The sequence below is a fragment of the Ascidiella aspersa genome, chromosome 9 (assembly GCF_963924565.1).
Source record: "Ascidiella aspersa chromosome 9, kaAscAspe10.2, whole genome shotgun sequence".
Classification (NCBI taxonomy): Eukaryota; Metazoa; Chordata; class Ascidiacea; order Phlebobranchia; family Ascidiidae; genus Ascidiella; species Ascidiella aspersa.
The window spans coordinates 8,877,056-8,897,152 of record NC_139455.1 but is presented as its reverse complement, the minus strand read 5'-3'; the positions used below and the strand labels follow the sequence as shown (position 1 = coordinate 8,897,152).

Genomic DNA, 20,097 nt, shown 5'->3' with positions numbered 1-20,097 from the left:
TTTATTGTCGTCTCTCTAGTGTAGCGCAAAACAAAACATGCACGAGTTAAATAGTTTTGGTAAAAAAACAAATATTTGCAATAAATGTACTTCATAAAAAATACACCAATTTTTCGTTATTTAAAATGGGCTGTCTAACATGTTGTTAATGTATATATTTGTTTTAAAACTCACACATAAACTAAAATAAACCATATCGCTGCGCACATTAAACGTTTAAAACATATTTAACTGGGTAAAAATAATACATGCAACCTGTACAAAAAACTTACGTTGTTATTCGGGTTTAAACCAACGCATGAAATGATACAAGTCCATATAAATAATAAGGCTAATAATACAGTTTGATCGATCGAAAACCTTTCGTTTAAAACAGGCAATATCATGTGTTTTCTCTTAGTTATCGTTTAAAACTTCTTTCTTGAAGCGCATCAGGATACAAGTGGGATGTCAAGTTGCCAAACAAATTGTCAATGGCCATTTATTCTTCATCACCCTCTGCAAAATCAAGATTTAATTTTACAACAACACAAAAAAACGCTAGAACGGTTAAGTACAATTAAATTAAGCATTTAAACAAACGTAGCCAAAAGACCCGCTAGCGGGAGTGGGAAATTACAATATACAAAGGGCCGCATAAGTAACTTAAAATATTGTGGCGAACCAGGTTAAAAACAGGACCTCGAATGCACACAATATGACGCTAGAAAAAAAGTCTAGCCCAAAAAATTTGGTATTACGCTGGAAGTTGTGCGCAAATGTGCGACTAAAGTCGAAGAAAATGTGACAAGGCGACGCGTGACGCGCGACGCCCGAGAAAATTGCAGCTGTTTGATTTAAAATGCAAAATTTCAATTTAGAATTAAAGGGGCCCATAAAGCGTTAAGCTCTAATAAAATATGTGCACATTGTTTAATGATAAAAAAAAAGTTACAGATGCGTTACTTACAGCCAATCTTCACATTGCAAAGTCGTTAAAAATCGGGCGGAAATCTTTTTATATGTTAACGATGGAATACATTCGATCGAAGTGCAGGAATGCATTTGTGAATATTAGGTTTGTAAAACTTTAGTTTAAAGAATGACACGACAGAGGACGCCCTTTGTCTGAAAAAAGGCCGGAAAAAATGCGCAAAACATATACAGAAAAAAAAGACAACAGATGAAAATCGCACGAAGCGCGAAAAGAATTCTCATTCAAGCATTTAAAACGAAAAATACCGAAAAATTTATTTGGGGGGGAATTAGCCGCGAGCCGGATTATATTTGCTGGCGGGCCATATTTGATCTAGGCCTGCGCTAGAGGAAGCCTAATGTATGTTTCGCAAATCGAGTTCGAATTTTCTAAATTTATTAATTTTCAGTAGGTAATTTTAAATTTCACTTAAGTCTCCTGCCAAACCATTCAAATATATAGTTTTTTTAACAAAATAAACCTTTGGGTTTTAAATCGCCTTATATTTGTGGTTTTAAATAAAGCACCCAAACCATTTGGAACCACACATTATCTATCCCTTAATCAATGTAAAGCTAAAAGAAACAAGCTGAACAACTTGGGGATTATATGTTTGATTTTGAAAATCATTTCAAATAATGTCTTAGATATAAGCATGCCCTTTCATAAATTTAGACATAATACCTTTCGCGGTATAACATATGCTCTTGCTCTTGGTGATTTAAATTAATCAATAATTTCCTAACAAAATTAAATAAGAAACGGAAACTTCGCTAAATCACAAAGGACTAATCTAGAATATTCGTTCTCAAGCCAGTTCGGCAACAAACACTACTAAAATGGTGCTTACGCAGCATCGCAGGAAATATCTCAAGTATAGGAACTACGCCTCTACAGAATATCTATAGCCAGTTAGAATACAATTAAACACAACAAAACACACCTGCAACTGTGAGTATTGCCTTGCTGGTGGCAGTTCCCCTGTCATTGACCGCCTTGCACATAAACTCGCCACTGTCGTCGGCAAAACTTTCAGTCATGTATAGCGAATATTGCGTCCCCTTGTTGATGTATTGGTAGTCTGCACAGTTGCGAATGGCGCGGTTTTTAAAATACCAAGTCACCTAAAAAGGTAATATAAATAAATAAAACGCCTTTGTTTTCAACTAGAAAAATTGTTAAGCTAAATTTACAAAGAATAACAAATAATCTAAAGTGAATATTTCTTGTTAATCTCTGGTCGTTAAATGTATGGCTTTATTAACGCACAAATACAGAAAATTGGTTCATAAATAGTTGGTATATTTTACGATTATATCGATTTTGTGTTATAAACGCATGAGAGTGTTTTCTACGTTTATGGTCTATTTTGTATTACACACGAACAGTTGGATTGTAAAACTTTGAAACTCTTCTTGATTTAAATGATAACCTTTGGATGAGGATTGGCGTTTATGTTAGCATCGAAGCGCACTGGTTCGCCCTCCGTTACCACGAGGTTCTTGAGCGTTTGTACGAAGTACGGAGCTCCGCTGTACGATCCCGAACCGTTGCTACTCGTGCCGTCACTTGTGGTAGATTTTGTTTCAGGATCTAAAAAAAAAACTGGTTTCTAATATAATTATTCTCAACACACAATGATTCTCGGAAAACCTATCCAGCAAATTTGACACGTTTATTTATTTTGGGACTTTGGTCTGCACTGTGCAATTGGTTTTATTTGTTCCAACTAATATTTATGAGATTCTGTCATTGTATAATGAAATACTTGAACCTTAACAAAAAATGTTTGTAAGTGGCGTGAAATAGTTAATCATTATGGGTACGCAAATATTTTAACTTACCTCCTTCACTACCTTTGTCGATATCGTTATTGCTCTGAAAATAGAAAAACATATATATTCAACTAACATTTCAGTGTGATAAATGTTGACTATGTTACACTGCAACAGGATCTTCAAACCCAGTGGTACCGGTCCGCGATGAGTTTGTTACCTGTCCGTAGCAGGGTTGCCGGATTAAAATTTTGTTTAAACACGAACTGTACGTAAAAAACTGGTAAAAAGTGAAAAAGAATTAAATGTATTTTTATATTTGAAAAAAATTCACTTTGGTTTAAAATACTCCATGGTTGATCGGTATGTTAAAAAATTACAAGTATTAAGCTCCCGTGGGTTCAAAACGACTAGTGTGCTGCGGCCATATGAGTTACATGTTACATAGCACTTTCACAATATCAAAACTGTATATTTTTATTACAAAATCCAAATTCTAGTAGGCCTAATTACAATATATCGAAAAATGGGCTAAAATATCATGTTTTTGATGTTTAAGAGTGCTCACCTTAAAATGCAATAATATCATGCTAACAATGTCTATAAACTATGTCCCATAATGAAATAATTTATTATTTTGATATTTAAGCAGGAAAGTTTCGAAAAAACGTAGGATAGGCATATTAATTAGTTTCAGCTGGCAAAGCCTAGTACGTATGTCTATTCTATACTCTTCAGGTGTCGTCTGGGGTTCGTACTTTTTCATATTGCCATTATTATTTTTTCGTTTTTATATTACATACCTAACTATTGAAAGTGTAGTATAGGACCTGGTCAAAAATAGGATCTGAAATACATCAATATACAAAGTGTGACTTCTTTTAAAAGAATGCTTTAAATATCCTTATAACAATTGGTAATAATGGTATACAAGTGTAATTTAAGAAAAAACGTTAAGGCCCAAAAGTTTTATTCAAATTAGCCGCTGGCTGGGTTAAATTCAATTGCTTGGCGGCCCAGATGCCGCCCGCGGGTTTCACTAATTTCAATAATTCCTAGATAGGAACATCTCTTTGCGGTAAACAAGCTTAAAGTTGCCATTAGAAAAAGTTGTAAAAAATTCCTTTACTGAACATCTGTTGTTTTTTAAGGCCGGTCGGTGACAAAATTTCAGTTTTAAACCGGTCCGAAGTGCAAAAAAGGTTGCCGACACCTGTTCTAACCCACTAGCCAGATGTTACAATTTTGTGGTCAGTGTTATTTTTGGGTATAAAGCATATGTTTAGTAGGCCAAAGAGTCCAAATATCCTAAAATAAAACACAGAAAAAAAAAACATCACGAACTGGGTATAACCTTACAAAATAATGCTATTATAATGGTTTTGGTTATTTATGTCATGTGTTCCCGTTTGTTCTCTTTACGTGGTTCTTAACCTTTTTCCTTGCGGCACCACTTTCAAATCACCAACCAATTCTCGCACCCCTTTTTAGAATTTCTTTAATAACAAAACCATTGTAATTACCCTTTTTTATGCAATTAACTGATAACACAATAACACAATACCAAAATGTGAGTTAGTTTTACATTTATTTGAGCAAAGAAATAAATTAGAGTAATACATTTTGTGTGTCTGATTCAGCATCCCCACACCCCCGTGGGAACAGTGCGAGCACCCCTGGTTAAGAAACCCTGTTTTTTAACAATAACTTCGAAAAGTGTTTGTATAAAACCTAAAGCAAGAAAAAAGGATAAAAAGGGGAATTTACCTGGTCACCATCGTTTTCTTCTTCTTCTTCTTCTTCTTCGTTAGTTTCTTCTTGTTCTTCTTCCTCATCGCTGTAGTAATAATAGTATTCACCATCTTCATGGGTTTCGTCCGACTCGTCTTCATATTCGTCTGAGTATTCTTCTTGTTGTGCTCGAGCCAACTGCTCTTTAAGATGGTTTATCTAAAAACGACCAAAAACATATTAAGATTCCCGCATTAATATTTACTGAGCTTTCAAATTCAAAAGATGCACCAACAATTTATTTAAAAAATATTTCTGTCCTATATAGGCAACACGATTCTTAAAACAAAATGTTACTGTAGAGATTTCAATTAATGACTTACAACCAGGAACAGATATTTAAAGTAATATAAAATTAGAGAGATATTGAATTGCATGAACTACGCATTACACCAAAATAAAACACAATTTTAATAATAGTTTCATTGTTTTAAAGTTGTAGTTAATTAAAATAAGCAAGTAGTAAATTATATGGATTTGTTGCTTGAATATTTCAATCACGGACTAAAGCACACAGATTTTAAAAAACAATAGTTTAAAACCACAATGTTTATAAGGATGTTATTCGAATAACTTGTTTGATTGTAATAAGTATATGAAACAAATTAATAAAAGGAGTATTGCTTGTTCCGTGGCCAACCACTCGAAATCTGTACGTTCCCTATACCTGTTTTTGTCTTGCCAGGAAGATCTCCTGCTGTTCGACAGTCATTCGACAGAATTTGGTCTCTTCTATCCTCTTCCTTTCCGTTTCCTCCTGGGCTCGCATCACCGCTTCAATCTTGCTCCGGACGTTCATCCTCTTCACGCCCTGCGATTTGTCTTGGATCCGGGATGACTCTTCTTCGTCATTCTCCGAATTCGACCCGTTGTTTAACTGACGAAATGCAACAGAATATTTGTTTTTTAACAATGTATACTGTATAGCCTATTACAAAAATATACCCTTGAATGCTTGGGTTTTAAACTATGTACCTCGAGAGATTATTAAGAGTTTTGCAAAATATTTTGTAAATGTTGAAGCAAAGTTATTTCAGCTACAAATAACCATTCATTCAAGTACAAAATGACTTAAATGCATAATATTATATTTCACCCAGTCTTGATTTGCCGATTTCCTTAGCGATTCGTATTGTTAGGTATAAACTGCAAAGTGTTTCACGATGTTTTTAGTTTGTTTAATGCACCACAAGTATAACAAATTAAGAACCAATGTGTTATTCAGAACCAATATTTTAAACCATTTCAGCAAAATACGTTAAAATGACAACAAACCCTCCCACACATTTCATTTTGAATTCTCATTATATGCTTGAGCTGTAAAACATTTTCTTTTGTATTAGTTAAACACTCCGTTCACTTTCTGCAAACATTGTTTACAGACGATATTTGCCATGAATGCTTTGAAAGCAAGTCAAGGGGCTTTCCCCACATATCAAACAGAGGTTCGTTTGGCATTAACCGTTATAGCTGCGCTCTGTAAGAAGAAAATCACCCCAAGTTTAGAAGAAAATCACAGCAAATCAAACTTGCCTCTTCTTTTCCAAAACAACGAATTCGCAAAACGATTTATCCAACCTTTTTGGCCAAACATTGTTTACAGACGATATTTGCCACGAATGCTTTGAAAGCAAGTCAAGGGGCTTTCCCCACATATCAAACAGAGGTTCGTTTGGCATTAACCCTTATAGCTGCGCTCTGTAAGACGAAAATCACCCCAAGTTTAGAAGAAAATCAAAATCTATCGCATACCTCTTCGATCCGACGTTGTTCGAACAATGCCCTCTCCTCCTCAAGTCTTCGCGCCTTTTCCCTTTGCATCTTCTCCCGTTCTTCTTCCCTCCTCCTTCGCTCCATCACATCGAACTTGGTGAACGATTGCGCTAGCTTCCGTGGTCGGGGGCTGTCCCGATGCGCCCGGAAGAGCTCCTTTGTGCTGCTCGTGACGTCATCGTCGCTGTCCTTTGGGGAAAAAAGAAAATCAAAATTAACGCATAGAAGATGTTTTTTTAAGGAAATATAGAGTTATCTGAGAATCATATAGCTGTCATTATTGCTTATATACATAAACAATTACCAATATCTATCAATCAAGAAAGACTTTAAATGATATTTTTTAATTGAACTTTCAATTTTCTTTTTTTAATAGGACATCTTTATTATTTTTGTCGATTTTATCAACCCTCTAAATTTTCGTATGACACACTACCAACAATTTGAAGGAGTTAGGGTTGTTATTGATCGACATAATACAGAAATAGTGTGATTTCAATAAACGCAGAACAGTAGTTATTAATAAATAAACCAGACGTTATGGGATATGAGGCGTGTCTTCAGTTAAATTCTCCTTTTTCTAGCAACATGTATTCGTTATTCGTTTTGTAAATATTAACGGTCAATTTAAAAAAAAACAGTATATCCCTACACTGCAGAGCATTTCATTACACACATACATGATAAATTTTCCGCTGCTCTTCAAATCTTTTTACTTCTTCCTCCAAACTTTTTATTCTCTCCTCTTGTGCACGGAGTCGCTCCATTTCCAACCTTTCCCTCTCCTCAATATCAAAGTTTGCAAATTTGTTCGAAAGTTTGTTGGGAGGCCTTTCCAGGGTCGTGTTGCTGGTGTTGTCATCCGATACATTTTCGTCTGTATCTCTTGTTTGGTCCTTGTGTTAAAAATAAATTTGCTGAAAAAATGTTGCTATTTACTGTAGGGCCTAACATGTAAAAATATGTTTTATAATAGTCATAAATTATCGACTCCGTGCCTCTAACAGTACAATTAAATCAATCACAATGCAAATTAGTTTTGCAATTTATTATTATTGATATCAATTTTATAACAAAAATACCATGTGTTCTCGTGCTTCTTTGAAAGCCTTTCTCTCTTCTTGAAGTTTTTTTGCTTTCTCTTTAAACAAATCTTCTTCCTCTTGCTGTTTTCTCTTCCTTTCTAAAACATCGAACTCGGTAAAGGATTTATCCAGTCGTTTAGGCTTCCGGGTTGTCTTTTCCGTTTTCTGGATTTCTTCAGTCTGATTTTCATCCTGTTCAGACAATTGAATTTGTCCAGATGAAATTCGTATCCAATTCTGGTGTTGATTTTGGGGAATTGTATCCGACATAATTTACTGTTTTGCCACCGATACTTGCGCCTAATTGTACATCGCGAGTGGCAAGTTTATTGAATAACGGTGAGGCGCACATTTATAGTGCCTTCTTTAAATGTAGCCCGGTAATGCAGTGTCAGCGTTTTTTCCGGCGCCCAATTACTACGCGTCTCGCAAAAACCTTTGTCTAATAATTAATTGTCAATTAAGCGTTGTTAGGTGAGCGACTATAACATGTAACGCCGGGTGCCAAACAACATTGAGGTTGAATAATTTAAAATAATATACTAGGATTCGGTAATCTGGATTCGTTATTCAAGATTTGAAACCTAAAGTTCTAGAATCCCTCGGGCTTCTAGTTTGAACATAACTAGTTGTAAGGTTTTGATTTTTAAGATACCTTTACCAAGAGTAAAGAGCAATAAAATAATTTAAGAGTTTACCGTGTTACCTGTTATTTAGTAATGTATTTTTAATCACAATAGTTAAAAATTAATAACAATACAAAAAAAACTCACCACCAGGCGTTGTCTTTCCTCCTCCATAATTCTATTTTCTTCTTCCATGATTTTCATCCGAGCATTACGAATCCTTTCTCTTTCCTCTTCAAACTTTTGCTGAGTAAGGATGTCAAACTTAGTACGCGTTGGATCCAAACGTCCAGGGTGACCTTCTGTATACTGAAATGTATACATAATATATTTGTATGAAATGAAGAAAATATTGAACCCCGACGAAAATCGTTGTGATTTCCATCGTTTTTTGCATACTAACCTTAAGATAAAACGCAATATGAAATAACTATTTATCCTTCAAAGAAATGTTCGTTGCGTTTTTGTTGATTTGTTATTGAACTACTTAAATAAGACAACTTGTTTTTGCAAAGTAATCAACAAATACCAGCAAAACTAGATGTCCTTACGGTTTTTATGTTTTCCTCTTCCTGTTCGACGTCTTGTAATTGTTGTCTTTTGGCTTCTTCGAACAATTTTGCCTCCTCATTTACGAGGTTTTGACGCTGTTGCTAAAACAATTAAACTTTCTAGTTAAAAACTAAATATATTAGGTCTTTAATAAATACATAATTTGTTTGAGTAAACAATAACAAAACCTTTTTTACTATTTTGTGGGTTAACTTTCAACTTTATGTGATACAAACTGTTTGGTATATAATAAAAATTATATACAATATTGGTATTGTAACCAAATGATTGTACATAGTGGCGTATATAAACTATGGATTTTCGTAGATTTCCAACCTGCAAATGCAGACTCTCATTTTCCAAGCGACGTCGCTGCAAAACGTCAAACTTGAGTTTAGAATAGTCAAGCTTGTTGGGCAGGTTGTGCTTGGGCTTTTTCCTTCGTTTGGTCATTTTCTTCTTTTGGTAAGACTTTTCGTGTTCTGATTCATTGCTGCTCATTTCGCTATCAGAAGAACAGAACGAAGAGCCAGGATTGGAGGACGACGTTTCACCCTCCATCTGCTTCAAACGTTGCTAAAAACGACAAGAAAATGCCGTGTTTATGAAGCTACATTTCGTATGCTGTTAAAATACAATGCAATACAAAGCTTTATAATTAACAAAATAGAACTTATTAAGGTATACCGTAGGTATTGGTAGCACCTACTTGCTCTTTCTTGAAATTTTTGTTTTCTTCCTCCAGAAGACGCTGCTTTTCAGCAAGGATTCTCTTTCGCTCTTCCTCAAGCCTCTGCTGACTCAAGACGTCGAAATTTGTGAAAGAAGCATCCAAGCGTCCGGGCGAAATCGGCTGAGGAATCATACAATCTTCATAAGCCTCTGGGAAACGATTCATCCCATACAAATTAAGTTTAAAAATATAGAACCTGAATATTTTCGTTGGGATTTTCCACTTGGTCATCGTCGGACGCATCACCATCGAGGGCCTTACGCGACTCTTCAAAGAGCTTTTTTTCCTCCTCAAGAAGAGCCTTTCTACGCTCTCTTATGTTGGTCCTCTCCTCTTCCAAACGCTGCTTTTCCAGCATGTCGAACTTAGTAAAAGATGACGAAAGGCGGTTCGGAGTTTTTCGGATTTTTTCGCGACTGCTCGCCTGCGACGAACTCGCCTCCTCGTCTGATTCAAGTGATGCCGACGCCTGAAACGGACAGCAGGAAGGAATAATTATAATATACTTATAAGTTTTATATTTAATTATGCGTCTTAAATTATCGTGGAGACTTCAATTTTAATCGCAAATGACACAAAACGGTGACATAAATTTAATGATTTATATTATGTTTCTAACCGTTCTTTTAACTGATCATACGGCCTCTGTTGAGAAGACTGCATAAATATATATAATTAATGCATATATATATATTTCAATATATATATATATATATATATATACATATGGAAACAATTCTTGAAAAAATTAGAAAATTGGTTTAGCATCAAGTTAAAACAGTAGGGGAACCAATAAATTAAAAAAAAAACTGCATACATCTTGTCTTATCTCAATATTATTATTTATGTATTTTTTATCATTAATATGTCAAAAATATAATTTCGTGTATTTTTACTCACGAGTTTTGCCATGCGGAATTCCCGTTTCTCCTCCTCTAATTTTCTCTTACGCTCTTCTTCGATCTTTCGCCGTTGCTCTTCCTCTTTTGAGCGGAACATTTCATCTAAGTTAGTTTTTAGTTTTCCAGGAGTTCTTTTCTCCGACAGATTTACTTTTTCGGTTAGTTCATCCTGTTCAAATTAATTTCAGAATTTTAAAGCAAACAAATCATAGTAATATTATACTTACAGTTGAGTGAATCACATATGTTTTATTACTTCTCAACTAGCCAGGGGTTACCGAGTTATTAAAAATGCATTTTTACTTAAAATAGATTCATGAATATTTGGCATATGTTTATCATATTTAGGTAGTTGAATGGAAAAATACCCTTTATCAGGTGTTGTTGTAGCATTAAAACCTAAGAATATGAACTTTACCGTAAATTGAAACTTAACAGCGACCCAAACTATTACGCGAATTGCAAATTTATCAACGCTTGTGAACTAATTAAAACATACAGAAGTCAAATTGTTTCAATATTGAGTTCTTGATTTTTAATGTTTGAAAAGAAAATAATTTTATTGCTACCTTGTTTAGCAATGTTCAAGTCAATAATTTAGTTGCGTATTCGGGCCACAATATTCAATCGTTACAAATCCGACCTGCGATCCCAGTCTTACCTTATTCCCTTAATGAATAAAAGTTTTGGTGTCCTTTTACCCTAAATTATTTTGGTTAATTTAGTGCGTTTTTCTAAATGACACCCTTTTTTATTTTTAAAGGTATATTCGTGCAATGGTGCACATTACTGACGATAAATAGCCACTTCGAAAGTCATAATAGCCGACGATAACCACATATCATTACATAACAACGGCTCCGTATTCTCTTAACTCCCGAATGATTTTATAAAGTTTTACAAAGCGTTGTAAAGCTTTACAAATATTCAACTACATTTAACATAACGGTTCCAAGACAACTTTGTTATATCAAAGATAGCTTATCGAAGTTTCATTTTTTAAATATGACTTATTTATACTTCATCTTCTTCACAATGGAGGTCTCTGGAGGATCTCATTTCGGAGCTGATCCTCATCTTTCGTTCCATTTCGAGTTTTTTCCTCTCGATTTCGCGCCTTTTTTCAGCAATTTCGGCGAAGTTAGTTCCGAGTTTTCCCGGCTTCTTTCTGGTCGCCACAGATTGCGGCGAAAGTTGTGAATCGTCGTCATCGTTTTCGCCCATTTCTTTTAACTAAAATATAATCAAATAAACAACATCGTGATTTATCGAAAAAAATACATTTTAGGGAGGATAAACATACTAAAATATTCTCATAATATAGGTTTTAAAAAAATAGTGGTTAAACAAACGATGCTTACGTAAACATTGCGAAACTTGAAATATTTAAACATTTTTCTCAGGAAACGCATTTACCTGCTGTACAAACAGCAAAATTACATGCCAGCTAGGGTCCCGTAAAAATAAATTTCTTAAGTATTTAACTAACTTAAATGTAAAAAATGTATTTTAAATGTAACAAAAAATAAGGAAAGTGTTACCGGCCTATTCAAATACCATTTATGGACAAATTAAACTAGGCCTTAAATAAAGATAACACATAATCCTAAAATAACTATACCTATAGCGCCGCGAGCACTCATAATTTTTCGAAAATGCAGTTTCTTGCAATCTAGATAACACAATTTCGCTTCAAAATTATAAACCTTTTCTTTCGTCTCCGTTATTGTAGACTTAGTTTCACTACATGTGTACATGGGTTAAACCAAGAATACCAAGTTTTTTAGTGTTACTCAATTAAACGTCACCGTTAATTTTTTTTATGCATAGCCTCCAAACTATAATCCAGGATTCGCTATTAACATTAAGCAAAGCAATCAGCTGCTAAATCTGTTAAGATTCTGTTAAACAAGATCACAATATTATACAAGAGGTGGCAGAAGCAGTTTCTATTTTATAGTTTCAAAAATATTTTATTGCTAAAAATAAAAATCCCCGTTGACCAATGCTAGCATACATATAGAAAACAATATATATAATCTGCAAACAGCAGCCAATATATATATAAAAAAAATAGCTTGCAAAATTGGTATTTTTTATTTATTTTACATCTATACTATCTCAAATAATATTACCTTTTGTTTTCTTTTTGCGATTTCGAATTGAATCCTCTTCTTATCTCTTAAATCCCGATCTTGTCTCTTCCTTCGTTCACTTTCAACTTTTGACTTTTCTTGTTCCTTTTTTTTGCTTTCCAGAGCCTCAAATTTCCCCTAATTGCGCATTACAGTTTAACACTTGTTTAACCATATTTAACAATGCAGATGGGCGTAGCTTGTTTTCATAACGCATGTTGTTCGGTGTTAAACGATTACACCCAAAAATTTTGCAAAAAATTAATTAGGTTTTTTTGTGGAAATCTTTTGTTCAAACACGGATAAAGTATTGTATTAATGAAAAAATACCAGATAATGATGTAACTTAGCCACACCATGCCGTCAAGTCTATATACAAGTCTTTAAAAAACTTGATTACACCTAAAATGTTTATTGCGTCATTTAAGAAATAAGCCTTTTGGTAAGGTTAATAAATATTTTTATTTTATAAAGCAACGCTTTTAAGAAGTCGTTAAAAGTCTAGAGCAGTGGTTCTCAAAGGGAGCCACTTGGCTCGCTTTGGGGGGAATTTTAAATTTGGGGGTGGAAATTTGTTCCAGGGAGGAATTGGTGAGGAAATGTGGATGAAAATGGCACACTTTTTATTATTTGATAATTATAACACATAACTAACTGTTCAAAGTTTAAATGGGAACGTCTACTTACTATAAACTTAAAGTAGCCTATGTGAAGACAATATGCCGCTTTAACTGTGTTAAACCTACGTCATAATAGACTCTGTTTGGTTTACAATATCTATTGTTTCGTCACAGTAAGTAAAGTTCACTAGCACCAGGTGTCTGTTTTATACTGTTTGTTTGTTTTAGCATGGTTGTAAAAGCATGGTAAAAGTAATACGTTAAAGTAAAGTAAAGAAAGGGTAAAACATAAGATTGCCCAGATCCAGTATATATTTTAAATTCTGCAAAATGCCAAAGCAAATGGTCGAGAGTGACTTTTTCTAAATCATTCATTCAAAAAACATCTGATTGGATTCACAAGTTAGTGCTAAATTTGCCAAATTAACCGTTGTAGAGCAAACACTTCTTCCATTTCCGACTACATATTAAGTTGAATGTGGTTTTAGTGCCATTACAGATATTTTAAACAAAAAAAGGAACACTTTACATTTGCAAACGCAGTGATCTTCGGAAAAAAACTGACATGCTTTTCTGCTAAATTTTCATTGTTTTTTGTATGAAACATGAAGCTCATGGTTCATATTAACAATGAATAACGCTTTATACGCTACTTTTAATGTTCACTTCTATCTCTGAGATGGATCAGAAAAACGCACCTTGCACACCATATTCATATGCTGTGAAATTTTGGCAATATTCCTTTGGGGATTTTTTGGGGAGGAATTAATATTCTTCAAGCCTTTAAGGGAGGAATACGAAAATAACTTTGAGAACCACTGGTCTAGAGTTTCGAACTTACCTTCACGGTTCCTGTTAACTTGGGAACGTAAATTTTCTTTGAATCTTTATTAGGTTTTATTGGCTCGGGGTTATCGTCGAGTAATGCATTGATCTAAACGTAAAACACAAAGTAAAGAAATATATTGGGCGAGCCTACTTTATACAGGCTATACGTTCAACAAGGATCAAATAAATTGTGCCAAAATTTTACACATGATAACACAATGGCAACCAAATGGTTAATACGCCCAGAGGAGGTCAACATTTTATGACTGCAATAGTTAGAGCCCTCCTGATAAATTTTCCGACATAAATTTGAAACCCGCCGTTAATCGAAAACTATTACCCAGTATTTATTACTACTGCCAAAAGAATAATACTTATTTTTTAGTTGAAGATTGGCAGTCAATTAGGTAAAAATATTTCATAGCACTCTGCACATTTTACCTCTTCTTGGAATTTTGCAATTTCTCGATCGCGTTTCTCTTTTGCCAGCTTTCGGTCTTTTTCGCCCTTTTCTCTCGACTTCTTTTTGCTTTCCTTGTCGTTCAGAGTGTTCTTGAAAAGCGTAAACATATCGCGTTCAATATTAACAAAAATGAATGGAACGTACCGAGTCGCAAAAGTTAAGAATCGTTACAAGAATACGACCGTTTTAAATCCCATACGACGAAAAGATGGTGTAGCTTCACAAATGAATATTTAAATTATTTAAAGAACTTTCCTAACTTGCGTCACGCATATCTTTACCTGGAAGCGATCCAGAAGCTTTCCTTCTCCTAGGGACGACACCAGTCGAATAGGTTTCTTTACTTGCCCTTCAGCTGTTGCTTTAACCTGCACAAAATTCTAATTTGATAAATAATAAAAAATGTTTGTTCTTTTTTGAAGCTCAATTAACCTATAAACGTGTGCTGCAGAGGGGGTAACAAACGAACCGCGGGACAGATCCGGCCCGCCAGGCTGGCAGAATCTTGTCAGCCTTCTGGTGACAAGCAATTTTAGTGTAAATTCTTCGGTTTTTTGTCGTGCCCTAAAACTTAAATGACGTGTTTGTCAAAGGAATGTATCAACCTTGACTTGTTTAGAGGATAAAAAATAAGTAAATTAAGTGGCAACATTTTTTGTGACATAAAGAAATACATATAGGGTATACTGAAGTACAGCCTTGGGGGACTGGGGGTGCACATGTCTGCTTTTCTTACTCTAACACAATTACATAGATAAGCTCTTTTGGGGCGAACTCATGGGCACAAATGCAGCTCAAAATCAAATTGTAAAGCGAAAAAAAAATCTTAAATTTGGAAGAATTTTTTTTTTGAACTGGGTCAAGTTTTTAATAAAAAAGTAACGGTGTGTTATAATCCAAGTTAATTCAAATTGTTTGCCGAAATTAGAGTGACACAATGTAGTGCAACATGGCATAGTATGCATAATACCTCTTGCGAAGCGCGAAAATTTTTTGCGTTTACGAAAATTTTTTGCAATTAAAACAGACAAAAATATAAGCCTAAGATGGAACAGCATGGCCTAGTACATCCTCGTTATGGCCATGCAAATGTCATACCTGTCTATTTAATAGGAATGGCAGCTATTTTGATTGCATTTTCAACTCAATAAAGAAGTACTTGCTAAATCAAGTAAAACTGCAAATACACAACAGTTCTATCAAAATTTAGTACTTTTTTAACTAACAATCTATATGACAAACACTGGATTTTCCCTGCTGCTTCATACTTTTGTCAGAATGGCACAAAAAAAGTATTTCCTGCCAATAATAGTGCATAATGTTCCTACAAATTCAGTATTTTAAAAATATAGTGGATTGAATTTGTGTAGAACAAGCACACTTTTTTTGGTAAATCGATCTTTCAAAAAAAAATTTTTTTTAAATATTTTTTTTTTACAAATTTTTTTTGGGCCAATTTCTTCGGTTTTCTGTCTGATTCTTCGGCCGACATAGTCACAAGTCGCCAGCTTTCTGCCATACTGCAGCCCGCCAACGCAAATTATCCGGCCCGCGACCTATTTTAGGCTACAAACTGGAAACGAGGCTATTCCTAATATTTTTTGGCTATTTTAACTGCGCAAAAGCATTTTTTGCGCTTGGAGTAAATCTTGTTCCTGTAGACCTTTTTTAATAGCAAAATGACCTAGTTTCATCCCTGATTAACAGTCGTTGCGGTTTTTGATAATAGGATGGGTAAAGTGTAAACAGTTAAAATTTAATGACCAGCAGAGACATTTGTAGTTTGGTTTGGGCACGCGACTAGAAAAAAGGTTGCCTACCCCTGGTGTACTCTGTACAGCCACCAGGAATGGCCTACAGTCAACTTTTCATTTTAACAATGATAGGTAAATGTTAATGGTTTCAAAGTAGGGCATTTTTTAGATATGGCTGACTTTTCTTGCATTGTGTTGTGTAGACAAATTTGGCGACAATATAAAAGTAATTTGAAGTTTGTGTATATAGTTATACTATAATATAGGATTAAAATAAAGAAGCGTAAATTGAAAAAGTAATTGAAATTAAAACATATATATTTTAGGTAGATCTAAAACATTGTTCGTTTTTGCCAATATTTTATTAAAAAGTGGTTGGCTCGCAATAGGAGTTCATCATTACAGCAGGGTCGGCAAACTTTTTTCTGGTAGCCAAAACCAAACTCATAACCTCCAATGTTGACACTTGCTGGATATGCACGGCGCCCTCAGGCTAAAAAAACATTTCTTCAAAAGAAAACATACTAGAAGCATGGACAAGTTTCGTATGAATCGCATCTGTTTTACAATAACCAAGTTCAAATATATAACAAAAATTGCGGAATGGCATCGGGTCGAGTTTATAAAAGTGTCGGCGAGCCTGATGGGCCTAATTGGAGGCAGGACAGTAGGTTGCCGACCACTGATTTACAGCAAAGAGTTCATGATGCCGAGCTGAACCGCAAAACAAAAGACAAAATTTCCTTGACAATTAATCAACCAACTGTATTAAATTCAAACTCTACAATCGTGAGCAATCAACGAAAAATAGTGTATTGAGCGAAATAAGTTTGATAATTTGTTTTGCAATCTATGCAGTTGAAAGTAGTTTTTGGTTTAATGCATATGTTAACCGGGTTGGCGAATTGTCACGGGGTTTTATAGTCCACGGTATTTATTAGCGCCCTTAGACAATAGAAAGATTATTATCAACTACTACGCAGGAAGATATCAGTATATACATAAACACTGTCTGTTTACACTTTACAGAAGCGAACTATAATGCAATGTAAGACTTTTGGAAAGGCATTGTCAGGCTGGCAGAGTCTTACAACCTGCGGGCGAACATGTCGTCTAATCTTACTCTCGCACACAGTTACATTAGCTGTTTTTAAGCGTGTTCATACATGCAGCTCAAACCCAGTTTAAATGCGCTAAAAGGGCGAAAAACGGCATTTATTTGCTGAAATTAGCAGAATTTGCAATTTAAAACTATACGTGACACATGAGGCACATATCACAGGTTCGCATATTGCTCGAAAAAACGGCATTTATAGTCCAATTTTATAGAATGCATATTCGTTTGCTAAGTTTGTGGTCTATGGGTCACACAGCGCAACATGCCATAGTACCATGCATATGGTGCTTTTGGGATAAATTTTTGATTTGCTTTTTTTTTATTGATTGCTTTTTTAGTCAATATAGGATTACTTAAGTTTTCAGTTATTGCATTTAAACACTTTGTTTTATTCAAGAACAAAAGCTTCTTCAGGCATAGGTAATACCTAGGGTGTCAAATCTGTGACTCGCAAGCGGTTTGCGTTCCTTTAGAACGTTTTATTTGGATCTTGCGTAATGTATTTGAGTTCTCAGGCTTCGACTTATATTCGATTACTTTCAGAAAAATCCCGACATTCGATATACTATAGAAGTTTTCTCAGGATAATTCAAAATACTATTTATCAAATTCGACAGGGAATAACAAATCGGTTTTATGTATAATCTATCACACAAAGACTAATGGTACGTACTTTACATCAAATCTAGCTGCCTAAATCTTTTGCTTGTTAAGAAAGAAACAAGGTTAACATTATAAGGCTCTTTGTCTTTGTCTGGTTTGTCTTCTATGTGGTCATACAATGATAACGGTCAGTTCCCCCGTGAACTTTTGGTCTCACTTCTCATGGATGATATCAAGGCAAATGGACAACTTTTATCAATATTTGTTAAACACACTTTTAGGTTTTGAAATAACAACACACTAATCTATGACTGTTGTCAAGTGACTTCTGTTACACAATTTATCTAAAATCAGAACCCAATTACCTCACTGTTTCTCAACCAATTTTCGCAGCGAACCAAATACGGAGCGTAAGTACAACAACGAAGCTTTGGCGACCGAATTATGTTCACTGTGTGAGCGAACACAACATAAGGCATAAACATTAATATATTTGAATTTAGTTATTATGAGCCATGCCTTCGTGTTGCCTCCGCAATTTTCCTAATTATTAGATAAATCTTGCACAGAACAAGCACAAAAAATCTAACCATCTTAACCTACGCAGTCGGCGACCCAAACCAATCAAACTGCGACCCATGCGTTGACGAACACTGCATTGTATTGCCCATGCTTTTTTGTTCTCCAATATAAAATGTTGCGCCTATATACCACAACCTTTTCATGTATACGATCCGATGAAAGTCGTGCTTTGTTTTGGAAGTGTCGGATTTCATGTTCGCCCACATTTAACAACAGTATGCAAATGCTTGTAATCTAATCTGAGGTCATATAATTGTACTATATCTTTTGTTTAGGATGTGTTTCTAATTCCGAATCGGTAAATTTCCTTGCTTTTTAAGGAAGTGAAAAGTCTGTATTAATGCACACCTTAACTCTGCGTATTTTACAATATCGGATATCACACAAAATACAAGTGTAATTTTAAACCGTCACAAATCTATAACAAGGGCACAGTATTCACGGAAAATCGGCACCCGACAACTTTAACAATCCAGGTTTTTCAAAGTGCTGTCTTGGTTAAAATAAATACCGTTAGGAATCATTTCTTTCCATTAAAGAAGTGACAAATACTAAACTTATATTTGTTTGCCAACAGGCTTAATCGTACTTACACCGATCTATAAGAATACAACGCATTTTTCTTCCGTTTTAACCAAGGAATTTCTGTAGGCTACACCCCAATCAACCGTTTAGTGTAGTGGTTCCCAACATTTTTGTTCTCGCCAACCTATAACGTTGGTGTAATCAAAATACGTGAATAATATTTCTCGAGCGAAAAATTTGCAATTCATCCGTATGGGTTAATTAAAACCCGTATCAATTGTGCGACTAACTGTAAAACCTGCCTGACTAAAGCTTTACTGAAATCTAGTAATAATTAGATACCTCTCTTAACAGAGGCTGCGAATGTTGTTTGCTAGGTAATGCATAATTAGTAGGTAAAATGTTAACTTTAGGTAAAGAAAATTTGAAAATTAAAAAAATGTTAACTTAGAAAATGGTCATTTTAGATTTACTCCTTTTCACAATTTTATTTACGTGACAAATTATAAACATAAACTAATCGATACACAACTTTTATTGATTGCTAAACTAATACAATGTATAAAATCTTAGCAATTTGTTCTTTAAAAATTTGTTGTTCATTGCGATTTTCAACGTTCATAAACGAAAATTAAAGGACGTGCGAAATTTGTCGGCAAATGGTGATGGTCATCAAGATGAAAATTCAAACTTATTTAGCACATTTTGAAATGTAGCCTACAAATTTATATGTTACTTTCGCAGTTGCATACAGCGAACTTATTTTAAAGGGTAACACTTTTAATTTGTTGGTATGGTCGATACACCTTTACATTATACAATATTTCGCTCCTTGTTTTGTTTGATCAAGTCGATATTGCGGGTTAGAAAGCGTTAACGTTCAGCCAAATTAACGCTCGATGAGTAATGGCCTTCATGAAATTACCTTCTCTTGGGACGAGGCCAAAATAAAACTATAGGTTCAAAAATCATAAGATGAATTTGCGCAACAAATTGCGTTCGTGGACAGTTAGATGTCCATGCGTATGACGCAAATTAACAATCCCGATAAATCTTTTAATAAGAGGCCTAAATACGATATAGTTGCTTTGTCAAAGAAGATTAATACTTTCCGCGCGATAAGAAGGCTACATACAACTCACCCGTCTGCGTCGCTTCGTCGTTTTGTCCTGTGCCTGGTCCACGTTTATTCCATTTTCAGAAGCCATGGCTAGCCAATTGCTTACTTCAGGCTGGCTTGTAAAGTCAATGAAGTTTTAAACTTGGTGTTTAATTGTA

The 20,097-nt window shown here is 34.6% G+C and overlaps 1 protein-coding gene across 1 annotated transcript; it reads right to left on the bottom strand.

The window, feature by feature from the left end:
• Window positions 1–29: 29 nt before the first annotated feature.
• On the bottom strand, window positions 30–20,027 carry LOC146132299 (uncharacterized). The gene is made up of 22 exons (XM_083397274.1): window positions 19,962–20,027; window positions 14,520–14,618; window positions 14,217–14,327; window positions 13,789–13,881; window positions 12,328–12,465; window positions 11,213–11,425; window positions 10,191–10,361; window positions 9,487–9,759; window positions 9,267–9,410; window positions 8,894–9,133; window positions 8,544–8,658; window positions 8,153–8,304; window positions 7,377–7,559; window positions 6,975–7,190; window positions 6,274–6,483; window positions 5,189–5,398; window positions 4,498–4,680; window positions 3,607–3,622; window positions 2,800–2,811; window positions 2,388–2,548; window positions 1,899–2,079; window positions 30–498 (listed from the first exon to the last, which is right to left on the bottom strand). The coding sequence occupies exons 1-22, from the start codon at window positions 20,025–20,027 to the stop codon at window positions 482–484; spliced, it is 3,204 nt and encodes a 1,067-aa protein (XP_083253400.1). The 3' UTR covers window positions 30–481.
• Between the last annotated feature and the right edge of the window lie 70 nt (window positions 20,028–20,097).